Source organism: Eptesicus fuscus, chromosome 10, assembly GCF_027574615.1.
Source record: "Eptesicus fuscus isolate TK198812 chromosome 10, DD_ASM_mEF_20220401, whole genome shotgun sequence".
Classification (NCBI taxonomy): domain Eukaryota; kingdom Metazoa; phylum Chordata; class Mammalia; order Chiroptera; family Vespertilionidae; genus Eptesicus; species Eptesicus fuscus.
Genome location: NC_072482.1, coordinates 67,444,632 through 67,469,062, shown reverse-complemented (window position 1 = coordinate 67,469,062; position 24,431 = coordinate 67,444,632). Strand labels below are relative to the sequence as shown.

The 24,431-nt window shown below is 40.5% G+C and overlaps 1 protein-coding gene across 3 annotated transcripts; it reads right to left on the bottom strand.

Moving 5' to 3' along the window:
• Positions 1–23,296, bottom strand: FBXO30 (F-box protein 30). 3 transcript variants are annotated; one of them, XM_054721720.1, is made up of 4 exons: positions 23,137–23,296; positions 22,054–22,166; positions 11,117–13,176; positions 1–6,446 (listed from the first exon to the last, which is right to left on the bottom strand). In XM_054721720.1, the coding sequence occupies exons 3-4, from the start codon at positions 13,151–13,153 to the stop codon at positions 6,243–6,245; spliced, it is 2,241 nt and encodes a 746-aa protein (XP_054577695.1). In that variant the 5' UTR covers positions 13,154–13,176; positions 22,054–22,166; positions 23,137–23,296; the 3' UTR covers positions 1–6,242. The 3 variants fall into 3 exon arrangements, with proteins under 3 accessions (XP_054577695.1, XP_054577697.1, XP_054577696.1); XM_054721722.1 differs by having other exon boundaries at positions 22,066–22,166; XM_054721721.1 differs by lacking the exon at positions 22,054–22,166.
• Between the last annotated feature and the right edge of the window lie 1,135 nt (positions 23,297–24,431).

Genomic DNA, 24,431 nt, shown 5'->3' with positions numbered 1-24,431 from the left:
TACAGCAATTCAATTTATTAATTTAGTCTTATCTAACACATCATTGTATTTGTTCTTTAAAAGAAAACAAAGTATAAAACTATAAAAATAATCCTGAAAATTATTTATAAATTTTTTCAAAGCATGATATTAAATACGGACCTTTCAATTGACATGTGCCACAAGGAATCATAAAAAAATGTAAAAGGTGAAAAATGAACGTTGACATTGAAGCCAATTACTGTCACAGTTGTACAATTCAGTGGCATTTAGAAAATTCAATGTTGTGCAATCCACATTATCTGGTTCTAGCATATTTTCATCACCAAAAGGAAACCAGTACCCATTAACAGTCACTTCCCCAGCTCCTAGCAACCATTAATCTGATTTGTCTCAATGGATTTGCCCATTCTGGATACGTATTTCATGTAAGTGGAATCATACAATATGTGGCCTTTTGTCTCTAGCTTTTCACTTAATACTTTTTTCAAGAAAAACCATATCCATTCACATTTAAGAAGAAAACACTTATTAATGTAAATCATCAAAAAGAGATATAATGACCTCTGAGGTAAGTAAAGGAGTCAGTGCAATTACCTTTCAGAATGCAATTCAAGTTTTCAGGATTGACTGGTGCTTAAACACTGATCAAATGAACAATACAGCGTTAACATTTTAAATGCAGCATAAAAATCTTTAGAATTCATGTCCACCAAATTATTAATCATTCAAAGCAATTCGTGTCATAGTTTTCATCACAAAACTATTGGAATGTAGGGAATCAATACTATTCTCCACTTTACTTCAAATCTCTTCCTAATACAGGTAACAATTTTTAAAAGTTATCAATTGATATGAAGCCATCCATTTGACATAAATATTCATTGGATAGTTCTACTCTTGACCGGATGCAGTACCCATTATGGCTTCCATTTCTATGGTTTGGTTTCTTCTAATCAAATAATACAGTTAAACCTGAATGATGATACTTCAATTTTTCCATACTACAAATGTTTGAGCTGAGATACTTTAAAAGAAGTTTAAGTTACTTAATAAAATATAAACGTATGGACAAAAATTACTAATCACAGGCTGATTAGCAAAACTAGGTTTTTTGATCACCTGGTAAGAAAATTCAAGTTATGGGATAAAAAGCAATAATGAAAATTAATGGGGGTGGGGAGAAGGGATTTTAATGAAAAAAGCATCTAGGAGAACAGCAAAGGGCAGGATCTCCTTTTTTCAACTTCAATCTTTTGAGCAATAAGAAATTACTGCTACTGTTCTTATATTAGACCACTGAATAATAATAATGTAAGTTAATGTTACTCTTTGACTGGTATAGAAATCTAACTAGTCAGTCCCTCTGCCAAGGAATGAACCAACACATATCAACCTATTTATCTGTTTAAGGATATTGTCTGAGAAAATTCTAAATTTATATTAGAAAAAGGTAAAAAATTAAACCTGATTAATCTGCTTTTATTGAGAAAGGATAATTTGACCTGATGATTTTGCCAATCTTAAAGAATTCAACAGAAATGTTGTTTTGTAACTTTCAAACACATACACTATTACCACCACTAGAACTAGCTATGCATTGAAGAACCATCTCCTATCATATTTGCATGCAAATGGACTAATAATGACTTTGGGAGTGCTTGAGATTTTATTGGTGTTAGTGAAAAAAGAAACTTATTTCCCTTGTTTTTCAGTTTGCTTTAGAAATGCTTTTCTTCATAGTAAAGAATCCTCACTTCAGTCCAGCAAGTCAAAAATATTTTAAAAATATATAAGATTCATATCAATGAGTTTTTACTGTATTTTTATAAAGCATTTTACAATTCATCCTTTTAACCATTTCTTAGTAGTTCATTAAATGAATGAAAAGTCACTTCCCACATAATACACTGGAACATCAAATATTCTGAATAAAAAATGTCAGTTTTGAAACATTCTAACATTTAGAAAAAAGCACCTCAAGATGTATCTCCATTAATACATCTCAAGATGTATTAAAATCTACTTGGCCAATTTATGGAGATTATACATGCAAATAAATATACATATAAACAATGAATTTATAGAATTTTACTATTCACAGATGCAATAAAACACTTGAAAACATTTCAGCAAGACACTAGTTTTTGCAAAGGATTTTCAGAGCAACGTATCTTACTTAGTTTCTACTTTTCTTTTTGGTATTACCCAAAACTCTTTCTGAACACTTATTAGGAATCAAACATTCTAGGCAACAATATTTTCCAAAGTAATTTCCTTATATCTAAATGTCCTTTCTCTTTCTGTATTTGTAAAGTAAAAAAATGAACCATGCCGGGACACATTTCTCTCAGATACCTCCACACTCATCAGTCCCTAAACTTGGAGAACCGCAGTTTTCTATCCATATATTGGAAACTTGAAAGAACATCTTTTGAATTTACTTTGAATCGAAGTACTGTAATTCCATGGAAGGTGACTTTAGAAACCACTCTTCTTTCCTTATTTAGAAAGTTTACGCCTTTAGAGTTGGCCTCTACTTCTACATATGTTTTTGTTTGAAATCAGATTTAGATCAAATCCTAAGGAAACCCATATTTAATTATTTTAACACAATGGACAAGTCACTGATGAGTTGATTTTGTTTAAAGGCATAACTAACATTCTCTTCCTAGGCCTGGTGAGCATGTTAAGTAAGATTACTTAGAACAGTATTTAGCCAATCAGCCAAACACATATCCAAGAAATTCTTTCCATCAAAGGCTTAGTCCAGCCTTTTGAAAGAATGAGGGCCAATTGCTTTCCTTCTGCTGCAGTTCTAAACACCCACCTCTGCAGGCAGGACCCAGTCATATCACCTTCTAATGTGGTGTGTCATGCATGAAACACACACATTTTTTTATGTCTGCATAACTATTCCTTAGACATTTTTAAAAATTAATAAACCCCATTCTTAAGCTGAGATGCAAAACTTAAATGTGTTTTGCTTCTAAATGCCAAACAATGCATTCAAACCACCAGAGGTAAAAATCTGTTATCAATGTAATAATAAAACTACCCTGTCTTCAAAGAATATGGATGTTTTATTGACCCCATTATCTTCTATGTTACTATGATCCCAATACCCAATTCTAAGAGATAGCAAATAACAGCAACAATATTGATGGGGTATGTATGCAACACAGGGTCAAAGACCAAAAAAGATTTTATGCTATTGATAAACCAACAATTCAACCTTTAAAATCCTTCATTGATAGGGTTGAAAGGATTCCTACAAATATTTTTGTAGGATTTAATCCAGTATTTATCTACTTCTACTCTCTTTACTTATCCTAGAAATCTAATACATTCACATCACCCTGTAACCACTAAACAAGAGAAAAACTGATAACTAGGCTAAATGTAAGTGCTAATGAACTGTAAGTTGCATTACAATTTACCTTGAACAGAACACTAATAACAGTAAATTTAAAATACTATAGTGAATACTACTTTTTAAAAATATGTCCAAAAACCATAGTACCCAATGTATTTTGTCACATGGTTATAATATTAACACAATTATATCATTTAACTTAACTATTAACTCATAATTTTGGATTACACATGTATGTACATACACATTTACCCACTCCAGTAACACATCATTCAAGAGAACAGCTGGCATGTCCCAGTCTTTCCTCTAAGTTCTCATACTTAACTGTGAATCATAATCACGTGAAGGTCTTTTGTTAAAACAGATTGCTGGCTCCAATCCCAGAGTTTATGGAGGAAGGAGAGAGAGAGAGAGAGAGAGGGAGGGAGGGAGGGAGGGAGGGAAAGAAGGAACTAAAATAACAAGCAGTTCTGAGGAAGGAGACAGCAGATAAAAGTGAATTCAAATTATTTCTCTCCATCCTACACTTGCCACTTTATCTTGATGGTTAGCAAAGACTAACAAAGACTTCTCAAATGACAATTCACTTGGATGTCATACAAATCTTTTCATGCTTACAAGGCTAGATAAACTGTGCCCATTACAAGTTTTAGAAAAATAATAATGCAAGAAACTCTTCAGCCTTTCAATACCCCATAGGTGGGACTACTTTCAAGAAGACACTGAGGGGGCACAGAAAGCTAACTGATAAACTTTCCATATTAAAAAAGAAGTTTAATGCTCACCAGTAAAACATGGGTGAGTAGTAATCAACAAGCAGCTCCTTGTAACATGCAGAAACATACTCTACAGAAACAGTATGACTGTGTTTGGAATTTGTTAAACAAGTATTAAGTTTTATTTAAATAAAAGTTTTCCTTTTTAAGTTACTGAGCCACATAGGGAAAATATTAATTTTATTAGAATTTGAACAAATGTTGCACAAAGAACACATTTTAACAAAACAGTATGGTGGCATAACAAACAAAAAAGAAAACAGCCAACGATGTGTAAAAGAACTAATGGTGGGAAAATGTTAAATCTCTCATGATCAAGTATGGAAACAAGAAGTCTAAACTTAAAACCCAAGGATTTTAAAAAACACAACCATAAAACAAAAACTTAATGTTTGTGCTATCCTAACCAGACACATTCTTCAACAAAAGTTTAAAAGGCAGAGTTATATTTTATATTATTTGATATCTTATTTCTGACTTTTTCACAGAAATAGACTGGTTATGTCATTCAATCTCAGTTGAAAAAGCAAGTATAAGCACTGAGAAATAAGTATTCCACTAATTAAAATGACAGGTGAGGTGAAACAATTGATTAGTCTTTAGTGCTATATCTTTCAACAATAATAAGGTCTTGATTCAACCAAAACAAGTTTTAAACAGTTTAGAATTCTTTTCTAATGCCCAAGGAATGCCTCTGCCCAGCCTGATTGCCATATATGGGAATCAAGAACGTAGTAACAATAGAGCACTCTCAGGGACAAGTGTAGGAAGAAAAGATACAATAGAGTTTTGATATTTTATAACAAGGTAACTAGTCACCATTTCAGACTACCAAATGCCAGAAGTTACTTAAAACAAATTATTTAAATACATGTCCCCATTTTTGCAATTTGTTTCTAAATACTGATATATTCATTTTTTAAAACTGACCACATCAGGTTAATAATAGTATTAATCAATTGGAAAGCTATAATAAAATAGTTCAAGAATAGGTCTTTGAATACTTTTCAGTTGTACCTTGATCTTTACACAAAGATGCAGTTCTTACTTTTTTGATAGAGAAGGCTATAGGAGATTAAGCTGGAACTGTTTTAAGGAGATTGTCAACCACGACAGGTTTCTGCATTTCAAGATTGTCATCTTACAGAGATACCAAATTTCACATTTTTTAATGTCTTAAAACAACATAGTTGTGATTTTTTTAAACATCAAAAAGCAAAAATTTTAAATACTTACAAAAAAAGGGAAGCCCTTTGCATTCTGAATGCTTGAAATTTATTAACACAATATGCCCAATTCAAACTTAAAATGAGGTATTTTTTCCTCTCCAGTAATATCAAATGCCTAGCAAATAATACCATGAACAGCTTCAAATTAAAATAAATTCACAGGCTTTTTGTTTGTTTTGCTTTAACCTGTCATATAATATGTTGCCAGTCTTTGGATGTGGCATCTAACAAAAAGAAAGTTGTGTATGAACCACTCTATGAATGAGAGCTGTAAATACATACAGTGAATACATCTTTGTGAATTATTTTTAAAATGTAATAAATGGCATTACCAAAGTCATGATTTTAAATATTATATAAGTATATATTAGGAGACCATCTACATGTCAATAACTGTATAAAGGGAGCACTAGAATATAAAATCTTTAGAAGGATCTTATGTCAATGCTTAAGCAACTGCATTTTTCACCTGAAAAACCTATGTGCAAAAATGTGAATCCAAGTTTTGCTTTTGAATGTATGGGTTGCAACCCACAAAAACATGAGGAAATATGTTTGGTCAGGATCTTATTCGTTTAAGAAGCAAAAAATTTAAGAACCAAAATTTGCACACCATTAAAAATACTAATTCTGAAAATTATGTAGCAAAAAATTAGATTACCCTGTCCAGCAAGTTCCAAAAGTTTCACACATTTCAAACATTAAGGCAACTTTTTCCCAACTAAACAGTACTTTATAAAAATATATGTCACTTCAAAACATTATATACACAGTGACAATAAATTTAGCTTGTTGTAATCTTTAATACATTAATAAAGTGTCACATATTACAAAGAAATTATACTAGGTGCTTGCATGTATGTGCAAGTGGAGTTACAGTTTTTAAAGTACAGGTTTTAAAACTGAGCGCAGTGAACGTCCTTCTTTCGTGAGTTCTCGTGTCACACACATGCATGGCAATGGGATGGCTTCTTCCCGTTTCTCTACAATATTGTAACTGCACTTCTTCAAGTGGTCAGCCATGCTTAGGATGTCAGCAAATTTCCACTCATTAACAGAACAAAATGCAGTACTGAATCGCCACACCTGAAAGAAAATTCTACTTCAGATTTAAACAAGTCAATTGACAAGTATTGAAACATACTTCTTGCTCTAATTGTATGCATTACTACTATTAGAGAAATATGCAGTATAAAGTTTCAAGTAGGAACAAAATTAAAAAGTAGTGAATCCATTTGGATACAAATCTGTTTATCAAATATTTATAAGACAAATTGCTTCTATGAGATTATGACTTCAATAAATAAAATGATAACCAAAAAGAAAATAAAAGACAAAAAGCAGTGTTAAAAATCATATCTGCTCTGGCCGATTTGGCTCAGTGGATAGAGCGTTGGCCTGCGGCCTGAGGGTTGTGGGTTCGATTCCGGTAAAGGGCACATACCTTGCTTGCAGACTCAATCCCTGGGCCCAGGTTGGGGTGCATACAGAAGGCAACCAATCAATGTGTGTCTCTCTCTGTCTCTCCCCCTCCCTTCCATTCTCTATAAAAACCAATGAAAAAATATCCTCAGTGAGGATTAACTTAAAAAAAAATAATAATAAAAATAAATATATATATCACATCCAACCTGGCTTATTAAGCAAATTTTAGAAAATCATAACCTCATGAATTCAGAATTACTTCCTAAAATAATACATATTGCACACTATTCTTTAATTCTATCTAGATAGCTATATTGAGCTATCCACAGTCTGGAGAAATAGACAATACAAGTACTATTTTCTTATCCAGGTTTTTCACCCATCCCTGTAATGCTATATGAAGCACACTGAAAAATACTATAGAATATTATGTCAAGGTACCTTATCTTTTCACTCTTTATAAGTATAAAAGGTACTTGGTAATATTAAATACAGGTACTTAAATTTATTCGAAATGTTTCTGAAAATTTATATAGAAAGAACTTCTGTAAAATGAATCTTATTTTGCTCCTTATCATTGTAAAATGTTCACCTGCTACCCCTGTGTCTGCTGGTAAAAAAAAAAAGGGGGGGGCTACTTCCTTCCCCTTTTGGCCACTCAGCAGCTCCAAGCCCTGAAGCACTGTCATCATATTAGTCTATCATGAGTGTTGTCGCCCCCTTGCATCTTCTCAAGTAAACAAAAAACTATCTGAACATGGGTAATAAACATATGGAGCAGGACACACCTGGGTACAAGCATGAATGGGACGAGACAAGGCCCAAGCAGTCTAGCTAAGCTCATCAGTAGGCAATGTCTAGTTAAAGAACACAAAATAAATGGTAAAACAGCAGACACTCTAGAAAGCAGCAGTAGATTTGAGGGAAGCCCTCAGAACTTAATAGAGCTCAGGAAAGAATGGTAATGACTTCTAGAGCGGCCAGATGCCTTCAAAATTCTATGTAAACAGAATTACTGTTTAGTTGACAACAGAAGTTACCACTGTTCAGCACACAAGGTACTAACTTGCTATACTCCTGAGGGATGTATCATTTACCCTGGAGTCAGTGGTTTAGACCAGCGGTCACCAATCGGTGGTCTGCGGACCACTGGTGGTCCATGAGGTCCAAAAGGTTGGCGACCACCGGTCTAGACTCTAGAGCAGGGATGGGGAATGTCCAGCTCACAGGCCATATAAGGCCCATTAAATCATTTGGTCTGACCCTGTCAAGGCATTAGGGGTGAGTTAATTAAATATTTGACTGAATACAGCAGGCTAATTTTTAAGTTGACAATTTTGTATGGCCTGTGAATGATGTTATAAATGTCCAAATGGTCCTTCGCAGAAAAAAGATTCCCCACCCCTGCTCTACAGAGTAACCACCAATAGGCATTCTAGATTACAATTACCCATACTCATGAAACTATGGGAAGAATTAGGAGTTTTTGTTAAGCTTCAGCAGAACGCTAAAGTTAGTGGATAGATTCAATGGTGGCAGACAGCCTCCTTATTTCCACATAGAGTCTGGTGAAACAAACTCAGGAAAAAATGGATGGCTCCCACCTCCTGATGACAAAGTTTCTTAGTAATGGGCCAATTTTTCAATCAAGTATTTCTCAAGTACTTCGTGCCAGCTATATGGCAGGTGCAATGCTAGGCAGTAGGATCTGTTGGTTCTAGAGAGCCTCACTTCTCAAGGAACTTACAGTCTAATGAAAGAAACAGACAATTAGTGAATTTCAAAACAGCATGGTGAGTGCTTTAGTAGGGATATATATAAAAGAGGGGTATTTAACACATTCAATCACCCGTGTGACATTATACTTTCCGTCCTGAAGACAAAACAGGCTGGGCGCTTATCATGTTAATGGGACACCACAAGAAAACAGAGCAGTGAACCTCCCTGAAAGTTCCAGAGTGGGGTTCTAAAAGGTTTCATTTGAGGAAGCTAAGATCTGAAGAGTAAGCAGGATATAGCAAGGATATGAAGATCACAAGCTTCAGAGATAGGTTCCCTAGGTCTGAATCCATAGATTAGCTGGACAAGTTACTGAACCTCTCTAAACCTCAATTTCTTTTTCCATAAAATAGGGACAGTAGATTAAATAAATTAACAAAAGTAAAATGCTTATTAGCCCACTGTCTAGCATATTGCAAGTACTCAAAGGCCTTAGGCAAGAAAGAAAACATCAGGCAACAGTACGTAAATCAACATGACTGAAACAGAGAGTAGTAAGAGGAAGGTGAAGAGGTAAGTAAGGACAAGATTATAAAAAACCTTAAATGTTTCATTAAGGAGTCTCTATCCCAGGGCAATGTATAAACATTTAAAAAGTTTTTAAGCACTGCAGCTTAAGAACTGCATTTAAGACGATGTTTGTCCCTCTAGTTCTTATGCAGAGAATTTGTCAAAGAGAGACACAAATGGAACCAGAAACCCAGTTAGGAGGAGGCTACTGCAGTACTCCAAGAGAGAACTAAAGGTGTGACTGAACTAGGAAAATGGTCATGGAAACAGTAAAACAAACCTGAGAAGGAAGATGCTGTAGCAATTCGTGATTACTGGGATATGGAAATAGAGGGAAAATGGGAATCAACCTTAACTTTCAAATTCCTACTCTAGGCAATTTGATACAAAATAATGCCACTTTCTGAGATTAAGAGAGAAAGAGAAGTAGATTAAGTTGGACATGCTGAGTTTGATGAAGCTGTGAAATAATCCAGTGGAGATGACCAGTAAATGGCTATATATAATGGTCTGGTGGAGTTGAAATAAGACAATGGCCAGGACACAGATGTGTGAGTAGTAAATAATGGCAATTTAAACTCCAAGAGTAGATTTTCTGTAGGAATAGAACTACCGAAAATATTTCACCTCATTGGTCAAAACCAGTGGGCAAGGAAAAAAAGAAGCCAGGAGGCCATTTCAGAGTTCCATGCCAAATGGGAGAAAGACACCAAATCATCTGGAAAATAAAAAAAAAAAATAAAAAAAAATATATGTATGTATGTGTGTGTGTGTGTGTGTATGTGTGTGTGTGTATATGTGTGTGTGTGTGTGTGTGTGTGTGTGTATGTATATATATGTATATATATATATATATCTGTACATGCAGCAAGTAATAAAAGTATGAAGTTTCTGCCTTAGGAGAACACAGAAGTAGAAGTAGAATTCTGAAAACTGGAGCAATGAGTGGAAGTAAGAGAAAAACCTTAAGATTGTAAAAACCAAGTAGCCAAACCCCAATGTGAAATTTATCAAAATTTTCTCCACTTTATATAATGCAAGGTTCCATATTATAGAAGTTCTGAAATGAAAACACCTACAAAGATATCTATAATACCTGCTAGTTTCTATTGGATTGTGCCTCAAAAAGAAGCTGAGTCCAGCTGGTGTGCTCCAGTGGTTGAGTGTCGACCTATGAACCAGGAGCTCATGGTTTGACTCCCAGTCAGGGCACATGCCCGGGTTGTGGGCTCGATCTCCAGTGGGGGGCTGCAGGAGGCAGCCAATCAATGGTTCTCTCTCATCATTGATGTTTCTATCTGTCTCTTCCTCTCCCTTCCCCTCTTAAATCAATAAAAACATATTTTTTTAAAAGCTGGGCAAAAATAGGTGTCACAGGAGAAAAATGGTGGAGCCAGGATTTGTTCCCGGGTCTACCTAAATCCCAGCTCAAGCTTCCAATATGCAGCACTCCCTTTTATTGTATTAAACCCAGAGTCCCCACCACCAATATCAAATTCTACTGCCCCTACTCTTATCTCACTTGAATACATACCCACATCCATCCATTTATGTCCACCTGCCCCCAAATACTGAATTGGTCACTTACTAGTAACTTTTTTCTCATCTCTCCCTATTTAAGTTCTACCTGAAACAATCAAGTCCTAAGAAAGAAACTGCTAAGAATGAAAATAAAATGGCAATTGTAAGCAGTAAAAAACCTTCTCTTGCTTCCCCCATTGTCCTATGGTGAAAATGTTTCAGATGGAGTCCAAATTAGAAGGTGGTTAACATGGCCACAAACAAATGGAGTTGTTACAGAAGAACTAAATGGATACAAAACTGCTTGATTAAAGAAACAGAAGTGGCCTCTGCCATATAAGATTAGACTCTAGTTCTAGGATGTCTGCAGTAAATATTGGTTATGACATTTCTGGCTATCTGTCATATTGAGTTAAGTTTTAAGAATGATCTATATCAAACATTTTTCATTAATTCAGCAACATTATTAAGTTCCTATAATGTGTCAAATAAGGAGATAATACAATTAAAATTAAACTGACCTTTTCTTTTATCTGCCATGATGAATTTCCTTCTGGATACTTCCTTTTTCCCCACTGCAGTATGACCATTCCACGAGACTGAAGCAGGCTGCCACACACGTCCCTCATTAACTTGGATACACACGAAAGCTGGCATAGACTGAAGCCATCCAGAAAGCCTGCAATATGTTGCAGAACCTCAAAAGGAAGACCACTTAGATGGTCACTATGTAATCCCAACACACAGTTTCTAGCAGGCTCTACTAATACTGTAGATACACATGGCTGAACTCCAAATGACCTCAAATGGCGATCATGTATAATCTTTGCTCCTTGTGTTGATGGGCAAAATCTACGCTGAGAATAGGTACAGCCATAATATGCTAAAGGACACCTCTGTTCCATCCAGCCATTGAGTCCAGCATGAATGTCACCATGCACATTCTTAAAATGTGAAGAAAACTCTCTTCTTCTAAATAGCTGTCCACAAACAAATGTAAACATTGAACGCTGCTTGGGTTGGTACCTAGCGACACATTCCAATACTAAATCCAGCCCAAGTGTCTGAAAAGGACTCGGGTTTGAAAGCTGTGGGTTGGCATGATCACAAGCTGAAGCTGAAGCTATTTCCCCAACCATTGTATTTGTAGCTAATATTGCAGATGGAAGTGAAAAAGTCTGAGTTCCAAAGTCAATGTGATAAATATCAACCATGCGACTATCAGATATACCCCTTCCACCTGGAGAATCTCCTAGACAAAACAGTAATGCTGCTGTGATTAGATCTATTCCTTGGAGGCCCATTGGATCTTCTGCAACTTCCAAATCTGATGTATCTACTGCTTTATCTTCCTTTGGTTTAGACCAACATGAATTGGAAAGAAATTTGAATGAAGGAGGTTGACTGAAAGATAAGACATCCACATTCCTCAGGTCTCCTAAGTCTACTTTTCTCCAACACAATTCTCCTTCATCCTCGTCATCTGGCATGAGGATATGCTGAATTGTGCCGTTAGGCAAAGCATTAGGTGGTATTACTTCCCTAAGTTGTGCTGCTACTGAAAGTGAACTGGAAGGTTCTGAAGTGCCATCTGATGCTACACATTCTCCATTTGTTAAGTTACTTTCTCCAGAATCATGTAAATTCTGGTTCTGGTCTATGACCTGTGTACATATATTTTCCATAGGAAGGCCATTACAAAGAGCAGAAGTGTCATAAGAACTGGTATCCAAGTCACATAACAAATCACTTGAACCATTTTGTTCAGATTGGGCATTCTGATTTGTATCGTTATGGTCAATTCCACCTACTGCTCCTATCTCATCCTCATAAACATGGTCTTGGTCTTTCAAGTTCCTATTCTGTAAGCTTTCTCTGGCATTTTGCTCTTCGTTCATTTCACTTGAGGAAGCAGGAAGATTCGTACTTAACATGTCAATGTCTCTTGTGGCGGTGTTCAGGATATCTAAAGCAGCAGCCAAACTTCTGGTTGTTTCTACAGTAGCTTGATAAAGTGCACCATAAGATTCTTCATCAACAGACACCAAACCATTAGCATGTGGTATCTCTGGAACAGCTGATTTAACTGATATTTGTTCTCTAGGTTGTGATACTTTATCAGTCGCTTTTGACATCATGGTGGCTACTTTGAGAGATTCTAAGAGCATCCTTTGGTCTTGAAGGGCCAAGGCCATATCTAATTGCGCCACTTCATCAACATCTCTGCTTAGATTTTCATACGACTTCCGATCTGCATAACTAACTGGCCATCGGTTCCATTCCATTGTACAGCACACCACACTTGCGGGACATGTTTCTAGATGTTCAGCAACTTTATTTCGAGCCATTGTAAATGGACATCCAAAGCCACTATTTAAGCAAGGCACTCGTTCAAATGGACATAAAAGTCGATGCTCATCAGCTTTACAAGAATGGAAGACTGCGCCACAAACCAATGGACAACCAATCAAGTCACAGGAAATCCCAGGCTCTGGTCTGGTCATACACCGTCTACTGACACAATTCACACAGTGCGAATGCTGCAGCTCCTCCTCCATAATGGCCAGTCCAGCTCTGGTTGCTAAGATGAAAAAAAATAACTTAGACAAAATAATGGCCAATTTTAAAAATTATTTAATAATAAAAGCATAAATCTGGCTTTTATTTTCACCACCACTCATTAAATCTGTGCTACTCAGAGTCTCAGTGCTAAATCCAAAGGGCAGTTTTTACTAGTCCCCATCTTCCTTGGCCATTATATCATTACTAGAGGTCCGGTGCACGAAATTCATGCACTGGGGGCTGGGGGATGGTGGTGGTGGTGGTGTCGTCTCTCAGCCCAGCCTGTGCCCTCTTGCAGTCTGGAACCCCTCACTCCTTACTGCCTGCCTGCTCGCTGCTCCTTACTGCTCGGCTCGCTGCTCGCTGCTCCTTAGAGCTGCCGCAGAGGTGGGAGAGGCTCCCGCCACCACCACTGCACTCTCCAGCTGTGAGCCTGGCTTCTGGCTGAGCGTCACTCCCACTGTGGGAACGCACTGACCACCAGGGGGCAGCTCTTGCGTTAAGCGTCTGCCCCCTGGTGGTCAGTGCACATCATAGCGACCAGTCATTCTGGTCATTCCGCCATAACAGTCACTTAGGCTTTTATTATGTATACTAGAGGCCCGGTGCACGAAATTCGTGCACTGAGGGGGGTTGTCCCTCAGCCCAGCCTGTACCCTCTCCAATATGGGACCCCTCAAGGAATGTCCGACTGCCCGTTTAGGTGGGATCAGGCCTAAACGGGCAGTCAGACATCCCTCTCACAATCCAGGACTGCTGGCTCCCAACTGCTTGCCTGCCTGCCTTCCTGATTGCCCCTAACCGCTTCTGCCTGCCAGCCTGATCACTTCCTAACCACTCTGCTGCCAGCCTGTTTGCCCCCAACTTCCCTCCTCTGCCGGCCTGGTCACCCCTAACTGCCCTTTCCTGCAGGGTTGATCACCTCCAACTGCCCTCCCTTGCAGGCTTGGTCCCACTCAACTGCCCTCCCTTGCAGGCCAGGTGCCTCCCAACTGCCCTCTCCTGCTGGCCATCTTGTGGTGGCGATCCTGTGTCCACATGGGGGCAGGATCTTTGACCACATGGGGGCAGCTATATTGTGTGTTGCAGTGATGATCAATCTGCATAGTACTCTTTTATTAGATTGGATAGAGGCCTGGTACAGGGGTGGGGGCCAGCTGGTTTGCCCTGAAGGGTGTCCCTGATCAGGGTGGGGTTCCCTTGGGGCATGGGGCGGCCTGAGCGAGGGGCCTGTGGTGGTTTGCAGGCCAGCCACGCCCCCTGGCAATGCAAGCGGAGGCCCTGGTATCTGGAATTTATTTTCCTTCTACTATTGAAACTTTGTAGCCTGGAGCAGAGCCAAGCCTGGGGCTCCCTCCAAGGCCCGAAGCCATTTGTGTTGGGGTTATGATTGAAACTTTGTTGCCTTAAGCGGGTGGGCCTGGCCAGGGTGTGTAGAAAGCTTTGCTTCCCCTGTTGCCGGCAGCAACCCTGGCCTGCTCTCTCAAGCTCCATTCTACCGCCATTTGTTTGAATTTGTTTACCTTCTATAATTGAAACTTTGTGGCTTGAGTGGAGGCTTAGGCCTGCAACGGCTGGCAGAAAGCTTGCCTTTCTCTGTTACCTAGGAAACCTTGCTCTCTGTGACTGTAGCCATCTTGGTTTGGGTTAATTTGCATGCTCGCTCTGATTGGATGGTGGGCGTGGCTTGTGGGTGTGTCGGAGGTATGGTCAATTTGCATATTTGTCTATTATTATATAGGATGTTGACTAATTTCTACTTTTAAGCTATTTTTTTCTTAGTTTTCATGATGTCACATTTCCCTGGTTTTCCCCCTACCTCTTAAACTCTTATTCTAAGACACTCCTATTCTCCTATTCTTCAGGGGCCTATGTAATTTCTTGCTCATTCTTCTATAAATTCTCCCCCTGGGTGTTTACAATTTCTCAAAAGCATCAATTACCACCAATATTCTGAAAACTCATTTATACCTCCTGCCCAGATCCCTCTTCCAAACTTCAGACAATTACTTATGATACATCTCTACATGTATGTGGCATAGGCAACTCAACTCAACATTTCCCAAGTTGAATTACACAGTAGTAGATAATAATTTTCTGGATGAGATGCTGATTATTAGCCTATTTTCTTCATTTTAGTGCATAAGCTAGCTCTCTGACATATTTTCCCATAAACTCTATTTTGGTCCAGGTGTCTAATGTAAACTACTCCCCAAATTGCCATTTCTTTTTCTCCAGTTCAGGTTTGATTTTCTTCAAACTAAAATAACAAGTCTACCAATAATTGGTAGAGCTTTTCTTGAGCAAGTAAAAAAGTTATGAATTGGTATTATGGTGCTTAATGATGCCAGCAATAGGAGAGAGGCACACATTTATCAACAAAACTGTATTTTCTAAACTGTATTTAAAAATTAAAAATTATGAGCTAAATATACCATTGAATATTAACTCTATAAATTTTATAGGTAATGACAGACCTATAACTTAAAAACAGACATGCTAAAAGAGACCTAATAGAAGAAATGAGAGACTAATTGTGAAAAACATTTGTAAATTAAGCAGAAATTCAAAAGAAAACTTTATTAAGAATTAAGGCCAAAAAATAAATAAATAAATAACGCAAACTGTGCTGAGGGATTAGATTGTGAAAACAGCTGTAGCTTTCTTTTTTGCAACCAGACTGAGTTCATCTCACATGCTGAAGTAAGCTTGACTGTTACTGAGAGAAAACTAAAAATACAAGCTGTTCCAAAAGTGACCACTGCTCTCAGAACTTGTAGGAACACTTTATGTTATGTACAAATCACATGACCACGCCAGACAGAACACATCTCAAAAAAGTCACTTAATTCAAAGTGTTTAAAATAGCAACTGTTACAAACAACTGAGTTAAATGAAAAAGAGCAACTCTGAAAGCGAATGTAGGCTCTCAAGCTTCAAAATAAATAGCATCTTGCATACTATTCTACTCTGAATAAGAAAAATGTTAAAAAATGAAAATAAAAACACCCACAGCAATGAGTCCAAAATATTTAGTATTCATTGAAGTGGACTTACAGAAAAGAAAAAAGGAACACTACTTACATACCTATTTATCCTTCTTTACATATGTCTTGTCACTTAATGTCACAATCCGTATAATAACTCAAAGGAAACTGAGATTCAGAAAGGCTGATTTGCCCAAGGTCATCTAGGATTTAAATCTATATCTGATCCATGCACATGGACAATAACAGATATGTTTACTTATAAAAGGTTTAAGAAAATAAGGCAGCACTTCAGTAAATGGAAATACAATTTTAAGATGTTATTTGAGGAACGGAGATTATACAACTTTGTGTGTAGTTTATTCCAACACAATCACCCCTGTGGTCAAGAACTGGGTGAGCCCTGGCCAGTGTGGCTCAGTTGGTTGGAGTGTCCTCCTGTACACAGAAAGGTGGTAGAGGTTTGATCCCCAACTGAATAAGACAGTTGGGAATCAAACCTACCTTTTCCGTCCTTTCTAGTTATAATAGCACACACTTTGCTTTGAATATAGGAGTTTTAAATTATTCAATGAATAACTAATATTCATAATGCTCACTATAAGCATATAGAACAATATAAATTTAACAATTCTCAAAATAGTTATACAAAGAAGGAATCAAGTTTAATTCCATTTTACTATTAAATATATTAAGAAATAAGAAAATGCAATAGACAATACCCAAATAATGTTCTGGGTATATAAACCTCAGCTTCAGAACTTAAAACTTCCAGATCCAAGCTCTTTCTAATCAAGATCACTATTATCAAATATGCCTCACATTCCTCATAAACCCTGTGAAACGGCTTTAAAAATGTCCATTCCTGATTTACCAGTTGAACAGTGACACAGCCCAAGAAAACAAGTTGCTAAAATTGAGGCTTCAAGTTCAAGAGGAGCATAATTTAAAACTTCTCAATATTAAGTTTTGAAAGAATTCACTAAAAAAAGAATTTTATGAAATATATTTTTGAGATGCATATTATAATCTAAACTAGAGGCCCAGTACACGAAAATTCATGCACTCAGGGGCGGGGGGGTTCCTCAGCCTGGCCTGCGCCCTCTCGCAGTCCGGGACCCCTCGGGGGATGTCCACCTGGCCAGCTTAGGCCCGCTCCCCAGGGGATCAAGCCTAAGCTGGCAGTCAGACATCCCTCTAGCAACCCAGGAGCCCTCAGGGGATGTCCACCTGCCAGCTTAGACCTGCTCACCAGGGGATCAGGTCTAAGCTGGCAGTCAGACATCTCTCTGGCAGCCTGGGAGCCCTCAGACATCCTTAGTGCTGCGGAGGAGGCAGGAGAGGCTCCCGCCACCGCTGCTGCGCTCGCAGCCATCAGCCCAGCTTGTGGCTGAGCGGAGCCCTGTGGGAGTGCACTGACCACCAGGGGATAGCTCCTGCGTTGAATGTCTGCCCCCCGGTGGTCAGTGCGTATCATAGTGACCGGTCGTTCCACCGTTAGGGTCAATTTACATATTAGCCTTTTATTATATAGGACTAGAGGCCTGGTGCATGAAATTCATGCACGGGGGGGGGGGGGGGGAGTGTCCCCTCAGCCCAGCCTGCACCCTCTCCAATCCGGGACTCCTTGGGGGATGTCCGACTGCCAGTTTAGGCCCGAACCGGCAGTTGGACATCCCTCTCACAATCCTGGACCACTGGCTCCTAATCACTCACCTGCCTGCCTGCCTGTTCACCCCTAACTGCCCCCCTCCCCCGCCAGCCTGATCGCCCCTAACTGCCCCCTGATGCCGGCCAGGTTGCCCTCAACTGCCCCCTCCCTGCCAGCCTGGTCGCTCCTAAATGCCACCCCCACCGGCCTGGTCACCGCTTACTGGCCCCCCTGCCGGCCTGGTCGCCCCCAACTGCCTCCCTCTGTCAGTCTGGTTGCCCCCAACTGCCCCCTGCTGCCAGCCTGGTCACCCCTCATTGCCCCCTCTGCCAGCCTAATCGCCCCCAACTGCCCCCCCACTGTCCAGGTTGCCTCTTACTGCCCCCCTGCCGGCCTGGTTACCCCACACAGCCTGCAGTTCAGTCGTCCCTCACTAACCCCCCTGCTGGCCTGGTCGCCCCACGCAGCCTGCTTGTTCAGTCATTTGGTTGTCCCTCACTAACCCCGCTGCAGGCCTGGTCATAGGCAGCCATCTTGTGAGGCCGTGAGGGTCAATTTGCATATTACCTCTTTATTATATAGGAGGATTTTACACAAGAGAAAAATCAAAGCTTAAATAAAACATTTAAAGGCTATCTTGTTTTATATATATATTTTTTGTTGTTGATTTCAGAGAGGAAGGGAGAGGGGGAGGTAGAAATATCAATGATGAGAGAGAATTATTGCTTGGCTGCCTCCTGCACGCTACTCCCCCCTCCCCCCCCCCCCCCCCGCAGGATCAAGCCTGCAACCTGAGTATGCCCCCTGACTGAGGACCTCCTGGTTCATAGGTTAATACTCAACCACTGAACCACACTGGCTGGGCTAAAAAAAGAATCTTAACATTTCCAAACAACTGGAAAAGTTTCATTAGATCAGAAAATATATGTAAATGATTAGATGCTTTATAATAATTTCAATTTTCTCTAACAAAAATTCTTGGCCAACTCATACTCTGGGGCTGACAAGCAATCCATAAAAATAGTTTTAAGACATGGCATTTTCCCATATGATGAAATTAGGCCTTGTCAGTCAAAGCTATTTCTAGACTTAAAGATATGGCCCTCAAAACAAATTATTTTTCAGAATTCATTAAAATATGTAAGGTGATAAAAAAAAAAAAAGCAATAAAACATTGCAAATTAGCAAAATTTTAAAATATGCTAAGTCAAGTCACCCAAATTACTCAAACAGCTTGCTGCCTCAGGCTATCCTAATGCCTGCTTCTGACTCCAAGACACACAGACACACACACACACACCTTTCCCTTAACTGCTGCCTCAAATCTTTATGTCTCAGCTTAAATGTTATTTTCCACATAGACAAGGTGTGAATCCCATATTACATTACATGCTCATCCCACATTGTATTTTTCTTTGGTAACACTACTCACAACTCTAAGTAAATCATTATCCTGTTTAATATCTATCTCCACAAGAAAACTCTAAGCTCCATGAAGAAGGCAGGCCCATATCTGCCTCATTCAACTCTTGTGTTCCCTGTGTTCAATACTGTGCCTCACTTACCTAAAAACAACAACAGCCCTGACCGGTTTGGCTCAGTGGATAGAGCACCGGCCTGCGGACTGAAGAGTCCCAGGTTCGATTCCAGTCAAGGGCATGTACCTTGGTTGTGGGCACATCCCCAGCAGGGAGTGTGCAGGAGGTAGCTGAATCGATGTTTCTCTCTCATTAATGTTTCTAACTCTCTATCCCTCTCCTTTCCTCTCTGTAAAAAACCAATAAAATATATTAAAAAAATAAATAAATAAAATAAAAACAACAACAAAAAAGAATTATAATACAAGAAATAACCAAATGGATTCCAAAATATAATGAGATTCTTGATTTCATGAAAAACTACACACTTCACTTATAGATCTAGTATACTCATTGTACCAGTGCTAGAATGTCAATAGTGATCACTTTTATTAAGCACCTAGGTCATTATGTCCCAGGCATTAATACTGTATATGAAATAAGATAAATTATCCAACCAAAAAAAAAAAAAAGCAAACCAAAGGGAAAAGTAAATCAAAAAAATTAATTCCAATCTTCCACTGTTTTAAAACCTTAAAAAATAATAGTAATAAAAGGCACAGAAGGAAACATTTACCTGTATACTGTTCCACTATTTTAATTCCCTAACCCCGTGGTTGGCAACCTGAGTATGCCCCCTGAGGACCTCCTGGTTCATAGGTTAATGCACAGCGGAGAGGGGGAGTGTCCCCTCAGCAACCCAGGAGCCCTCAGGGGATGTCCACCTGCCAGTGTCCCCTCGTGAGCTACATGCGGCTCTTTGGCCCCTTGAGTGTGGCTCTTCTACAAAATACAACGGCCTGGGTGAGTCTATTTTGAAGAAGTGGCGTTAGAAGAAGTTTAAGTTTAAAATATTTGGCTCTCAAAAGAAATTTCAATCGTTGTACTGTTGATATTTGGCTCTGTTGGCTAATGAGTTTGCCAACCACTGCCCTAACCAATCCTGCAGTCTGGTTACTAGTTACTGAATATAAGACATCAGGTGGAAAAAGAAAAGCAGAGGTGGCGATGTTTGCACACGTGAAGATGCTGAGTTGATTTAGGTTGAGGAAAAGAAGCTCACAAAAGGAAGTGGTATCAGCTGCTTAATATTACAATTAATATGGGAGTAGATGGAAAAGAACTCTACTTAAACAGTAGAGTTGCTTGCAATCAGTTATAAGCTCCTCCAGAGTAAGTCTTACCCTTCTTGTACAAAATACTATTGCACAGTAAATAGAAACACTTGCTGACTTATTTGTAATCAGGAGCACTCAGTTTTAAAGACTACAATCAATCAATAACCTCAGTGGAACAGCTATTTCACTGGTTTAAGTAGACAAGATTGAAAATACGTTATCATTAAAGTCATGACTCAAAGCACAAGCTCTCCTGATGAGTCCAAAATGGCTAACCGGGTTACACTGTCCACATTCTTTTATTAAATTTTGGTTCTGACTTCTTTTTATTTATAAAATGATGACCTAATTGTATGGAATTTTTTTTCAGGCTTTAGCTTTCCAATATGATATAATCAAAACATACATCTTTCATTTCTAAATATGGTCATGAGTAGCTTATTCCAAAGTGAAAGTTCTAATTACTTGCCATGTTCTTCACTAAATAAGAAAATGAAATTATTAAAGACTTACATCAGAAATTAAAATATTAATAAATATTTAACATTGAGACCAGAATCTATGTGAGTTGACACTCAGATAAAAATGGCAGAACTCAGCCAATTACAATGGGCAGCAGGGCAGAGGGGAATGGGTTTAAAAGGAATTTCAGCTTTGTGACCTTGAGGCCATTACTATTGTGAAAACACCCTATAACTCTACAAAGGTTGCATACTATTATGTATGTGTCCAGTAGGACACAAATCTGTTTCCTCAGAAAACAGAGGCACTTCACTTTACACATCATTTATATACACAAAGCTTTATGTATGAATAAAGGTTATTAAAAACAATCCTATGAGGAACTACCTAATGCTAACATTACCCACTCTGAAAAGAAAAAAAAAAAAAAAGACACACCCCTTTTGTAAAAGATTTTCACTGAATGAGTTTTAATTCATGCATGCTTATCTGTGTTAAGCTACCTACAAGGTACAAACCACTACTCCAAGGCCGACCTCACCTGCTTCATCAAACTGAATTTGAAATTGAATAATGTTTTATATAGCCTCTTGACTGAAGGCTTTAACAAAGAATTCTATGAATACGAATGTACTAACTCCCTTTAATGAAATAGGCAATCACAGGAACTCGGTTAAAAATTACATCAAAACCATACAGAATAGCATAGGACTTATCCCATTAAAAGTCATATTTTAGTAACATACCAAATAGTAAACATACATTACCGATGCCTATTTTAGTGACCTTAAAGTACCCTGGAACATGGAGAAATTAAATGCCCAGTACACTTGGAATGCATGAAAGTTTGCCTATAGTGGAAACTTCAGTTCTCCATAAACACTCACAAAACTCCACCCACTAACATTTCCAGAATCACACAAGAAAGCTATGTCACCGCAGTCAAGTACCAGATAAAAATAAACGGGCAACTTAAAAAGTTAGCAAAACACCAGGTTATCCCCAAACTAATAAGAAACAGTGACTAAGCATAAAGAACAGTGATTCAGCGAAAATCTCACGCTGAAAAAACCGAACCCGGAGTAAAAATCCTAAACGTACATTTTATCCTACCTAATCTTTTCCTCTGGGGCCGTGTCAACAGCTGGTCAGCTTTGGAAAACCTGGGCAAATAGGAGCAAACGCCAAACCTGGGGCTATCATTTACCAGGTCTCTGAAAGACATAACACAGTATTTGAAATGTGGCAAACAGAAACGGAAGTTTAGAAAGTTTGGGGGTTTCGTATGTAAAGACTTTTAAGTTAATCTGCAATGGTATCAGAAGGCCCATAAATAACTTCATCTTGGACCCGAGCCAATAAAGTAATTCTGGAATAAAAGGTCAATTCCTTCCCAAGCATCTCCTCTCTGAGACTTGATGAAATGGCTCAGAAAGAAAAACGGAGAGGCCGAGGGGAAAGGAGCAGGAGAGCCACGGTAAACAACACATGGTTCTGCCAGTCTCCCTTCTCCCAAAGGCACACGCCGACAACCAACTCGGGAGAAGGCTCTCAATTCGGCGTGCCGTCCGCGGCCCCTTCCAAGCAGGGCAGTTGTCCGGGACAGGACACAGATGACTTGGAAGCGGCCAGAGCCCTCAGCCCTGTACCCCGTTCGTTTCCCTTTAATGAGGGCTCAGGCTAAGAGCAGGAGCTCCTCACTTCCATGAATGGAAAAGTTACCAACTTCGCCCATCCCGCGGAGACAGTTGAAGATGCCTCCCCGTCCCACGTTAACCCGTTGGCTGCCCCCAAAGAACGCGGGTTTCTAAAAGGCTAACGGAAAGGGACCTGGGTTTTCGAGGTTCCCTGGGGTTTCCCAAGTTTCCTTCACCCCTCTCCAACCCGCAAACGCGCACGGCGGGGTGACTCGAGGGTCGGTCCTCGGGGTCGGGGTCGCCATTTGCAGCCCGTCTCCGCGGCCGGCCCGGCAGCAGGACCCGCGCGGCGAACCCCACGCGCGGACGCCCACTCGGCGCCGGGACAGCGCCGGGACCGACAGGGCAGGGCCGGCGGGGCCGCTCTCACTCCGCCCCGGGCCGGGCCGCCTCCGACCTGGCCGCGGCCTCGCGCGGCCGGCCGCCGCCGCCTCCATCCCCGGCGCAGCCCGGGCCGCCCGTCTCCCTTGGGCCTCCTGACACTCACCGGCCGGCGCGGCCGCTCCGTGGCCCGGGCGCTGGCTGCCGTGGCCGCCGTGCCGGCTGCTCCTCGCTGTCCCGTACCCGCTCCGCGCCCCACAGCCCCGGGCGGTCCGCCTCCTCCAGCGCCTCTCTGCCCGGCCCGGCAACCACCTCCTCTCCTCTCTTCTCTTTCCTCCTCCTCCACCTCCTCCTCCTCCTCCAGTGACTTGGCCTCTCCCTCCTCGGCGCCCCGCCCCCTCGCTGCGCCCCGCCCACCGGCCCGGCAGGGCCTCGAAGGCGGCGGCCCAGGCGGCGGCGAGCCTCGCGCAGGCGCGCGCGCTGAGGCGGAGACGCGCACGCTGAGCCCCGCGGGGGCGCGCACGCCTCCTACGGACACCCCGTAGCGGGGGGTCGGGTTTGCAGAGCCTGGGGCTGGGCGAGACCTGCGGGAGGTTTCCACTGGGCCCCGTGTGGCTCCTTTAGGCTCCTTTAGGCAGTGCTTCCAAATCCTATTTGTAGACTCCGGTATTCATGGAAGCAATCCTAGACGCGTCATTTTGGAAATGAGGCAACAGGGCGACGTGGAGTGATTTGTTTACTTCCCTGAAGTGTGGGCGTGGCAGCCAGGTCTTTTGGCTGTTGGTGCTGTGCTCTTGCCCTTAGGTCAGGTATGGGAGGAAACCGGGCGGCTTTCGCTGAATCTTCAGTGATTGCTGCCACAGGCCTTGCTGCCTGCTGAACTCAATGTGCCCAAGTCCTGGGACTTAGTGCCCTGACCCTTGTCCTCTATCTCGCCGGGGACTGAGCTCAGCTCAGGATTTGTGGTAGGCTGGCAGACAGACATGGGCAGATTAAGGAGGATGGGCCAGGTGCAAAAGATCACCAGGGCGGAAAGCCCCAGGTTCCTAGCATTGGGCAAACTGGGAAAATAAGGACCTCCGTCCCAGGGTAACCTTCCCTCCCCTGGCATATCTCTGGTCATGGGGTTTTGACCCTCTGACCTTTTCTCTCTAGAAATACCATGACCTCAGTTGTATTTCAGCTCCAGGCTCAAACACCATACAAGCTATGCCATGGCTGACCTCAGGACCAGTTGCATTGAATAATGGTGCTGACTAATTTGTGCAAACCAGACCCTGAAAGGACTTACCTGGAGAGCTGATGAATATTCTATTGAGATCCTTCCCTGGGACCTGCCCTAAAATCCAGGAGCATGCGCTAGCCTTTCCCCTCCCCATCTCCCTCTGCTTCCTCCCTACCTCTTCTTCCTCCTTTCTCCTAAGCTCAAAGGGCCCTTCATTTGTCTCTGAAATTTGTTCC